This window comes from Poecilia formosa, unplaced genomic scaffold (genome assembly GCF_000485575.1).
Source record: "Poecilia formosa unplaced genomic scaffold, Poecilia_formosa-5.1.2 Scaffold10, whole genome shotgun sequence".
Classification (NCBI taxonomy): domain Eukaryota; kingdom Metazoa; phylum Chordata; class Actinopteri; order Cyprinodontiformes; family Poeciliidae; genus Poecilia; species Poecilia formosa.
In genome coordinates this window covers 3,715,619-3,726,032 of record NW_006799949.1, presented here as the reverse complement: position 1 = coordinate 3,726,032, position 10,414 = coordinate 3,715,619, and the positions used below count along the sequence as shown (strand labels likewise).

Below are 10,414 nucleotides of genomic sequence, written 5' to 3'. Positions count from 1 at the left end.
CAGAAAACCAGAGGTACAATTTCAGGATTACAGTTTCAGGAATACTTGTCTGGCAGCTTTTAAATACATCTTTGTCCCAACACATTTAAATCAAATGAGTGACTCTTTATTAGGCCTTCGCCTTCTTCTTCTGGTTACTTTTGGCAATTATCATGAATTTGCTCTTTGCCGTGATGGCATGTTGAGGATTTAATTCATTTGATTCAGGTGATACAAAGACGTATCTAAAACGTGAAGGTCGGTAGCTCTACAGGACTGGAGCTGAACATTCCTTATTAAATCAAAGCATAGTCATACCCTAGAATGGCCCCAACCAAATTCAGTCCAATGCACTGTAAACAAAATGATCTTCACAATGTTGCTTTATAAGTTATCGATGGGTTCTTATCACCTCTTGTTATTTAGAATCCATATTGAAAGATAAAAAAGTGCACGCTCAACTGGAACCAGCTGTGTGGCTCTTTTTTCTTAAAATATGAAAGTCATTGTCTCCTTGTTTGTATTGTGAATCATACTGATAAAGGTCTAAAAATCATTTCCTCTTTCAGCAAGATTAAAAATAAAAAAAACATGCCTCTCTCATCCCTGGAGGCTTATCTCTGCTGGCCCTTAGTCCTAATAAATGTGTGTGGCGTTCATAGATCAAGTGCATGTCTCCCTAACCAAATACATAATGATTAAAACAATGTATGATTAAAATAAATCTTGCTCAGTTCATCTCCAGAGTACTTAATAAAATAAACCCATCTTGTCCAAGTCATGAGGGACATGCCTCGACAGTGTCATTTCACCCTTGGTCAAAAATGAGCAAAGGAAAGAAAGTAAAAAAAAGAAACGCTCAAGCTGAAATATTGAAATGGCTGCTGGCATCTCTTCAGGGTCACACACCAGCTGTGACAGCAGCCTCCCAGGGTCTTTGATCTTGACCGAGAGGGTGGACAAAAGTGGTTCTGAAGCAGCTTGAGATCTAAACTGTAGCAGTTAACTGTTATCTTGTGAGAGATGGTAACAACTTTAGCCCTTCCTTCACCCACAATGGCCACATTTCTAATTCAGCGACATACGCTGCACAACTTTCTGCATGTTAACTACCCTGATACCTAACACTTTTGTGGTCAGCTATGTGTTCAGGGATTTTGCACTACAAAGGTATATATTCTGGGAAGAAAATTAAAACAAAGCTGACGAGCTTAACGCCACGGCAATCTTCAGCTTGGAAATGAGATTAATATATATAATTTACCTTAGGATATGTCAAGTTTATTCGTATAACACATGCCACCAAAAGGAAAATTCAAATTTCTTTGCACCACAAAACTATAGTAATCAACAAACAATAAACATTAGATTTTGTCAAATGACATCATCAAAATCATAAAGAATAACTGCCATCAAATACATGTCAAATCAATGTTCTGGTTATTATTAATCAAAGGGAACTCTGAACGGGTGGGGTTTTAGCCTTGATTTAAGTCTTGCAGTTTTTTTGGAAGCTTGTTTCAGATTAGCGGAGCCTAAAAACTTAAAGTTTAAGGCTTTAAAACTTTAAGTTTTAAAGTTTTATTCTGACTCTGGGGACGCGGAGCAGACTTGAACCAAAAGACCTCAGTGGTCCGGAAGTTGATACAACAACAACTGGTCCTTAATGTATTTTGGTACTGAGCCATTCAGTGATGTATAAACTAACAAAAGTATTATAAAGTTTTCTTCCCTGACCTATAGGGAGCCAATGTACAGATTTTAGAAATGGGGTGATGTGCTCTATTTTCACAGAAGGTAGCACGCATGCAGTAGTTCTATTTTATATGCTTTCCATGAACCCAAACTTCTTATCTATGCTTTCAGTGGGCACCATTTGACAACCACACAAGGTCTTTTCTCCATGCACAATGCTTTAAGCTTATCTTTATGACACATACTATCAAGGCACTGAACACAGTCACCACTTTGCTTAAAAGGCAATAATATCCACAGATCAGCTTCAACAACACAATGGCAAGTGACTTGAATATCACTGATCTTCCATCAACAAGGCAATTATGCATGTGAAACATACTCCAGCAGTCACCGATGCCAAACCACAAGGACTACTAAAGAACAAGTCACGAGCAAAGCAAACAGCCCACAGCAATGAAATGGCCTCCACGTTTTTTACAGTACAGATTCAGCATTCCTGTCCCTCGAGTCAGTTGTGTTATTAGTAGGACAAAGAGGATTTTAAAGGTGATTCTAACATTGTGGCTGATCTATTTAGGATACCTGTATTGTGCATTCTGCTATATCCTTAAATCTAACCCACTACATATCACATGCCTTACATATTGAAGTCTTTGTGTTTTTGTGTCAGCGGGACTAATAATAGACAAGCTCTTGCATAACCCAAAAAATAATTAACTCCTTCTTCATGTAGGAAGAGACTCACAGGGTTTATATTTATTGAATAATTACATGTGCAGATCAGACAAGCACTCGTGTCCACACAAAGAGAGATTAGTCTATTCGATGTAACTTTTTTTTTTCCACTGCAACCTTTACACAGCTTTGATAACGATGAACAAGTCATTTCATTAAGAAGTCAAAGCCAAACAGGAGAGGTGTCCACTTAAATGATTGTTTTTCCTCTTAGTTTAAGTTGCCATCTAGTGGTTAACACGGGTATTGCCAAAACATTGTTTAAGCTACATGCAAACAAAAAATAAAAGTACAATTTGTACAAATATATAGTTGTGCATGAACAGAAATTATTACTTCGGAAAAAAATACAAATTCATAATTTTAAATGGCTTCTGTAAGCAGGCGATTCGCTGATTTATTGCCAAGCTTGATATTTCGTTGTAATTTACCATCTACAAGCTTTGGAAAACCTATAAACTCAACACTAGAAAACATGTCTGTGTCTATTGAAAGGCATACATACTAACTAAACAAATGTCCAGTCTTAAGATCATTATTCTAATATTGATATTTTTTTACGTATTTTATATGGTTTATAAATTATTGATTAAGTATACAAACTATGAAGCAACATTGTAATACATAAATAAAATTAAAAATAGAAAAATAAAACCTTTCGCGTTAAGTCGTTCGTTTTAATGATGATCTGCTCTTTGTGAATGTTATATTTACGTGTTTTCGGAAATATTACACTCACAGTGTTTTGGCCATGCTGTTTAGAGAATATGTATGCTCCATTCAAGACCTTAAATTATATTTTCAACAATAGCCCTTATAAAATTACACAAGGTTGTTTGTCTTGCAAAAATGTAGCAACAATGATGTTGTTTTTTTCGAGCCACAAGAAGTGCAATGTGAGTTTTACGAGTTGCTATAGGACATATGAAGGCATCAGTAGAGGGAGGCGTTGACTCAAGCTAACCGCTGCTACCGCCGCATGAACCTTCCGTGATCTCTGCACACTTTACTGAGCCAAAAGGCACAGAAATGTCGGGGAAGAGTTTTCGTGTCAGCGACGGGGACTGGATTTGTCCCGATAAAAAGTAAGGCTTGCGATTAAAAAACGCTTTGGAGTCTTACTTTTATCAGGAGGTTTGAATTGGTTTAGCAGCGTGGCGCGGGCCTACTAGCAGGTAGCTCATGCTAACGCTGGAAAATGAAACAAAATTGTTACTTATCCCTTCTTTCATGATAACTTTGAACATTGTAGGCACAGTAAATCAGCTGAATGTTCAACTAGTCTACAGGGTGGTTTTATTTGTAGATGTTGCTGATCGGCGCGGGCTATCAAATTAGCATATTAGCTGTTAGCTTGCGTGGGTAGAAAGGTATTCGTGTACCGTTGTATGCGATGTTTACATTGTTACCGTATATCAACAGTTTTCATGCTTACTCGGGAGTATCATGTTTCCACTAAGCTCAATTTAAACATGACAGACGGGTGCAGATGTCAGAGCTAGACCTTTTGGCCCAATGTTTCTAAACTAAGACTGCTAGCTTAGCCTGCACGAAGACATGAATGATCCTGTCCTGTTGCTTGGCGTGCTCATGCATGGATTATGTATTTCTTTCTTTTTTCCCCCAGATGTGGTAATGTGAACTTCGCTAGAAGAACGAGTTGCAACAGATGTGGCAGAGGTGACGTTTTACTCTGCTGCAACAGTTAATTTATTTCGTTTTTGTTTAAGAAGTGTATTTTAATAAAGCTGATGTTTGGTGTCAACAGAGAAAACCACAGAGGCCAAGATGATGAAAGCAGGAGGAACAGAAATTGGCAAAACTCTGGCTGAGAAGAGCAGAGGCCTCTTCAGTGCAAATGATTGGCAGTGTAAAACGTATGAGCATAACATGAACATTTTTGTGTTAAAATGTACTTCTACATCCATTGCCAAATAAACTGTTTTGTTTTCTCCTTTGCTTAAAGATGTGGCAATGTGAACTGGGCTAGAAGATCAGAGTGCAACATGTGCAACACTCCTAAGTATGCCAAGCTGGAAGAAAGAACAGGTCCTGCTTTAATTTATAGAAATTTGTTGTTACTTTTGTAAAGTCTTTTGCAGAAATATTCAGCTTTGACGCCTTGTCACAGTACAACAACAGGGATCAAGCCTCTATTGAGATCAGAATCTTTATTGAGATTTAAAGTGATTGGATGCAAAATGGCTCATAATTTTGAAATGGAAGAAAAGTGATACATAGTTTTTCGATCTTTATTTTTACTAATAAAATATTAAAAGAAATGCATGCATTTGTGTCACACTCCCCTGTATCAATACTCAGTGTAGTTACATTTTGCCTTAATTATAGCTGTGGGTTTTTTGTTATGCTTTTGTGAGCTTTGTGCATCTAGAAATTGAAATCTTAACACGTTCTTTGTATTTTAAGTAGAGTGCCATCTCGGTGCAGATGTGAACAGCAAATCCTGTCACAAACATAGAAAAACATTTCACAGAAAACCCCATGGCTTGCATTCAATAATATGGTTGTATTGTGACAAAATCTGAAAAAAAAAAAAAAAAATCAGTCCCTCTGAATATTTTTGCAAGGTTTTTTTGGTGTTGAGTAACATTCATTTACACATTCTGGTTAATTTAATGGCAGGTTATGGTGGAGGGTTCAATGAAAGGGAAAATGTGGAATACATCGAACGGGAGGAATCTGATGGTGAATATGATGAGGTGAGTACTGGCTTCAGCCTGGATATTAGCATGTTTTTTTTTTTTTTTTTTTGTTTTTTTTTTTAATAAGTTACTAGCCTCATTTAAAAAAATAACATTGATGGAGTGTATATATATATGTATTATTTATTTATTTTCCCTGTAGTTTGGTAGAAAAAAGAAAAAATATCGTGGAAAGAGCAACAGCTCAAGTTCAGCAAAAGAAACTGAAAAGAAAGAAGTGCCAAAGGATGAAGATGAGGAAGAGGAGGAGGAGGAGGAGGACGATGATGGTGACCTGTCAAAATACAAACTGGATGTAAGATTAGTGATCATGTATCCTAATAACCTCTCATAGTGAGCGATTAGCAGTTCTGATGAAGACATTTATGTACAGGATGATGAGGACGACGAAGATGGGGATCTGTCAAAGTATGACCTCAATGCCAGTGATGAGGACGAAAAGCCAGCCAAGAAGAGCGGCAGCCGCTCCGGTTCCTCGCGCTCTACCTCGCGCTCTTCTAGCTCCACCTCTCGGTCGAGGTCCAGGTAAAAGGGTACAGGTCAAGGGTAACCCCAGGCAAAATGTCAGTATCAGCTCAATCTTCCTTTTGATTTAATGATCAGTATCGGAACATTTCTTAGAATGCCAATATGTTGTTTCCCCCTTTTCTCTCATCCCCTTCCCATCGGCAACAAAATGCCTGATGTTCATAGCCAGCTCTCTTTGTTGCGTCTAAAAGCAGACTGGCTTTTAGAAGTTCATGGCTTTCTATAGATTTATCTGCACCATTTATGTGAAATTAACATTTATGGGGACTCTGTTTCTCTATTTTGAGGGCTATTATTTTTCTTGAGTGTTTTTGAAATGAGATCAAGTCACATTCAACTTTGAAGTACAACTGTGTTCTGTATTTAAAAAATATTGGAAAGGTTTTGTTGTTTTGTCTGTCTTTCAGGTCCCGTTCTAGAAGTACTTCCAGTTCCAGATCTGGATCTCGTTCGAGATCTCACTCCAGGTGAATGAGGTGACATGCACTCTCTCCCTTTAGAGAGAGAGAGCGTATGTGTGGGGCAGAATGTCCCCTCATAGTCTTGCTCGTAGGCAGTTTCTAGAAGATTTTGTTGTTTCAACTGATGTAGTCAAGCCCAAGACTGTAACTTATATATACGGTGTTTGGTTTTATCGATTTTTATGACTCCTGTGGCCCAGATGTCCACATCAACATGTGGGGTATTTATCACACCTCTCTCAAGAGTGATGCCTACTTGACTCACAAGACTAATATTAAGAGGATAAATTAGTCCTGAATGTAAAGCTACCTCAGGAAAATGTTATCAGTGAGTAATAAGGCATCTTGGGTCAAATATGTTAATTTTTAAGCACTTTGCCTTGCAAAAGTATTTATACCTCCTGAACTTTACCACAGTTTCTCNTGTTACAAAACTAAATGTATTTTGTTGTTATTTTGTGATCACAACACGTGTCATATCAAGGCACGTTACTACACAAAAAAAAAAAAAAAAAAAAATCCAATTCAAACAATTCCTGTTTTGCAGTTTGAATTTTCTGGTCTATATGCAAAACATGGTTTGTCAAAAAAGTATAAAGCGTTGGTGAGAACATGCGGTGGTAGCTTGATGCTGTGGGTTAGCTATTCTCAGGCAAGGAATAAGAAACCTGGTTTCTAATTCTGGAAGAAATCTTGTTATTCTGCAGATTTGTGACTGAGGCTGGTCACCTTTCATCAGCACAACAATCCTAAACATACTGCCAGAGCAACACTGGATTTCAAAAAATATATTTTAAAAAGGACTAAATGGTTTTGATAAAGGATGATTTGTGTTTAGGATTGTTTAGTCAAAGTAAATACCTTGAAAATTGGTGTTGACATGTATTTTCTATCCAATCTGACTGAGGTTGAGTTATTTTGCTAAGAGAAGTCTCTTAGACGTGAAAAGCTGGTAGAGATGTAGCCCAAAAGCAAAACATGCTTCTCCTCCCAAGTACTGAATTGAATTCTTTGCTGTAGTTCTCAAATTTTCATTTGCATACATTTTTTGAAAACCATTAATCATCTTCTTTTTCACTTCATTTAGATCTTTCTTTGGGTTGGTCTATCAGTTTAAAATCCCATTAAAACACACTGAGGCCTGTGGTTGTAGCACAACAAAATGTGAAGATGGGGGATAAATGCTGCTGTAAAGCACCAAATGTGCTCTTGAAGCAGAGAAGTCTGATAAATACTCACACCTGTGGGAACCGGTTTTGGTTTTACTGACCTCAGTGCTTGGTGTATTCCTCCAAAAGATCGAGCTCCAGGTCTGGGAAGGGCTCCTCTCCCCAGAAGAGGTCCCGCTCACCGTCCTCCTCACCAGAGAGGGGACAGAAGCGAAGTCGCTCCAGGTCTTCATCTGGAGGACGAAAACGAAGACGCTCTAGATCACATTCGTCCGAAAGGTTTGGGTTTCTGTGGAATACCACAATGGCACTGATTATAATTAGACCTCTGTTGGATCGCTTACGGGAGATCAGATTTACAAGCTTATGCTCACGTTTTGCCATTGTGTAATGCTTTTTATAACATCCGTTTACCTTGCTTCATGTATACATGATGCGCCAGTGGCTGACTCTGCTGACCTTGTCGTTCTTCCCACGATGTTTGTGTGATTTCAGGCGCAGTGGCCATTCGTCTGGATCGTCTCTCTCTGGCTCCAGTTCTAAAAAGAAATAGCTTTCTTACAGCCTCATAAGCCAGTAAAGTTTAGTGGAAGTGCATGTCGTGTTGCAAAACACAACCACCGTACACCTTCAGTATGCTCTTCATTGTTATAACCTCTCAAAAGTCTTACTTCTAAGCATCAAGAAAAACAGGCAACATGAAATCACCCTGTCTTTACATATGTGCTCCCCTTTTTTTAAAAAAAACCCCCACATATCTGGAGTGTGTGTAACTATTGATGTCCAATAAAAAATGTTTGGTTCCAATGAAAAAAAAAATTAAGTGTAAAGGGTGTACTCCCTTTTAAAATAAATTTTGCCTAAAATATTTTAGAGCATTTGGTTCTGGTCATGTGTGGAAGAACTGGAGCAATTTGTTATATTTTTTTTCCATATTCTTAACCATCAGTTTAGGGTAGCTGAAATGTAGCTTTAATTTGAATGGGGTTTTTTTTTTTTTTTTTTTGGGTGGGGAGGTTTCAAGGTAAGTATACTTTTTGATATTGTCTTAATTGAATAAATTTCACATTTTTGGGTTAGGGTTGAGGTTTAACTGTACTTATGTCTCCCTTCACAATTATTTTGGCTTTGTTCAAAATGATGCCCCTGCTTTTGCCACCTGGGGGAAAATGCTTCTTAATTTTCTGCTCCAGTTCAGTGTAGCACAAACCGCTAAAAGTTGTGATTAAAATGTGACATCAAAGTCTTTTTAGGAGTAAAATGACTAAAATGTACACATGTAAATAAAAACTTGTCAACCTTGAATCTTGATGATAGTATTTATTTAATGACATTCTTTTTAATCTGTGTTTTGTGAAAAATATTGAAAAAAAAAATTAGGTTTTGAATTAAATATATGGCTAACCCTGGAAATTTTATATTGGTGTTGCAAGTCAATATATTGTTTTATAACCAGTTTCATAATGATTAATTGGGCCAAACGTTTTTGCTAGGTTATGTGGGCAAAATGTATTAATGTAGCAGACTTTGCATAGTTTAAACATTTGTAACAAACTTTATATTGAAGATGGGGTAGACTTGTTTACTCCAGCTCTCCTGATGTAGATGATTACATTAGCTTTTAAGCATACCACCATGTCCTGTGGAAATTAACAATGTAGCAACAAAGACATTCAAGAAAGGCCTTCAGAACCAAGGTGGGGAATCAAACGGACACATTCACAACTGGATTCATACATTTTTATTTTTTTTAAAAAGGTGACTATTTTAATAAGGTTTTGGTTACTCTGTTAAAGCCATCTTTTATCCTGATATCAGTTTTATGCGCAATATATATTCAGCATGCGAAAGGTTGAACGAATGTGAAACTTTTGGGTTCTCTTCACTTGAAGTGCTGTACAAGTACAGGCCATTTACCATACATTGAACGTTTTAAAAAATTAGACTTAAAATTGTATATTCAATAAAAATACACTGATTTCATGGTAGCTACTCTTGCAGATCCCACTGTGATCAACAGGTGGCAGGTTTTCTCTGAGTTGAAAGGGATCGCTGCTCACTGATAAAGTGATTAAAAGTTAAGGTTCGGTGGGGGCAGGGGACACGAAGTGATGCGTCTAAATTAAAATAAAATAATTGAGCAGTTTATTTCACTAATGTTTGAAGTTCTTACGGTTGACAGACTCAAATTTTGGTTTCTCAAAATCGGAATTTTACTAAACGCCAATAAAAAATTAACTTCTGTGCAGATATCTTACTGTCTACAATCGTGGAAGACTATGCTTAATAAAGCAGACAGTGAGTAATGTTAGATGAGTTGGTTGTTTATAGAAAAGTTGAGTGAAAAAAGAAAATGGATAACAACCCTGAGACTTGTAAAACAATGGTCACTACAGGAGGATATTTGCAAGGCGTGGACAGTATCTGCAGTCGTCCGTTCTGGGTATGGACTAGAACTACTGCGTTCTTTGTGTTAAGCCACTCTTGATTCGAGAGACATTTTCAAAAAGATCTTGGGCCAAGCAGAAAAACCGAGTGGTCCAAAATCCTGTTTTCAGATTAGTGTTAAATTGTGCAAATTCCTTGGGAAATTAGTCCGGAGGAAGAGCGAAAAGTGAGACTGCAAGCTGCTCCAGGGTGAAGCATCAAGTCAGTGATGCTTTTGAGAAATCTCTTGGTCATCCGAATCTACTTGGAGATTTTGGAGCACATAAGTCTACATTTCTTGAATAGTTTAATTTAGATCTTTTTTAACACTTCCCACAGGCGGATCAATGACGCTTTGGTTCAAGCAAAAGGAGCTCCCACTAAGTAGTGAGTTCATGCAGTTCAGATATGATTTTAGAAGGATGACATTTCTGTTACTTTCTAATCCAATTTTCTAATAAACTTTTTTTTGTTTGATTTTTATTAGCTGTGAGCAATGATCATCAAACGACAGAAGTTAGATCTTGAAATTCCATGTGTAATAAAGATATTGTGCTCACTATTTGAAATATGTGAAACAAATTAACAATTTGGAGACATATGTTGAAATACTCCTTATTTTGATAATAAACAGAGGAAAAAAAATATATATATATATTTATATATATATGTGTGTGTGTGTGTGTGTGTGTGT

The 10,414-nt window shown here is 37.1% G+C and overlaps 1 protein-coding gene across 2 annotated transcripts; it reads left to right on the top strand.

Moving 5' to 3' along the window:
* Positions 1-3,342: 3,342 nt before the first annotated feature.
* zranb2 (zinc finger, RAN-binding domain containing 2) lies at positions 3,343-8,093 on the top strand. Of its 2 annotated transcripts, XM_007542186.2 has the most exons (10): positions 3,343-3,497; positions 4,040-4,092; positions 4,181-4,289; positions 4,379-4,461; positions 5,056-5,132; positions 5,278-5,430; positions 5,509-5,660; positions 6,071-6,130; positions 7,423-7,572; positions 7,789-8,093. In XM_007542186.2, the coding sequence occupies exons 1-10, from the start codon at positions 3,442-3,444 to the stop codon at positions 7,844-7,846; spliced, it is 951 nt and encodes a 316-aa protein (XP_007542248.1). In that variant the 5' UTR covers positions 3,343-3,441; the 3' UTR covers positions 7,847-8,093. The 2 variants fall into 2 exon arrangements, with proteins under 2 accessions (XP_007542248.1, XP_007542239.1); XM_007542177.2 differs by having other exon boundaries at positions 7,423-8,093.
* The last annotated feature ends 2,321 nt before the right edge of the window (positions 8,094-10,414 follow it).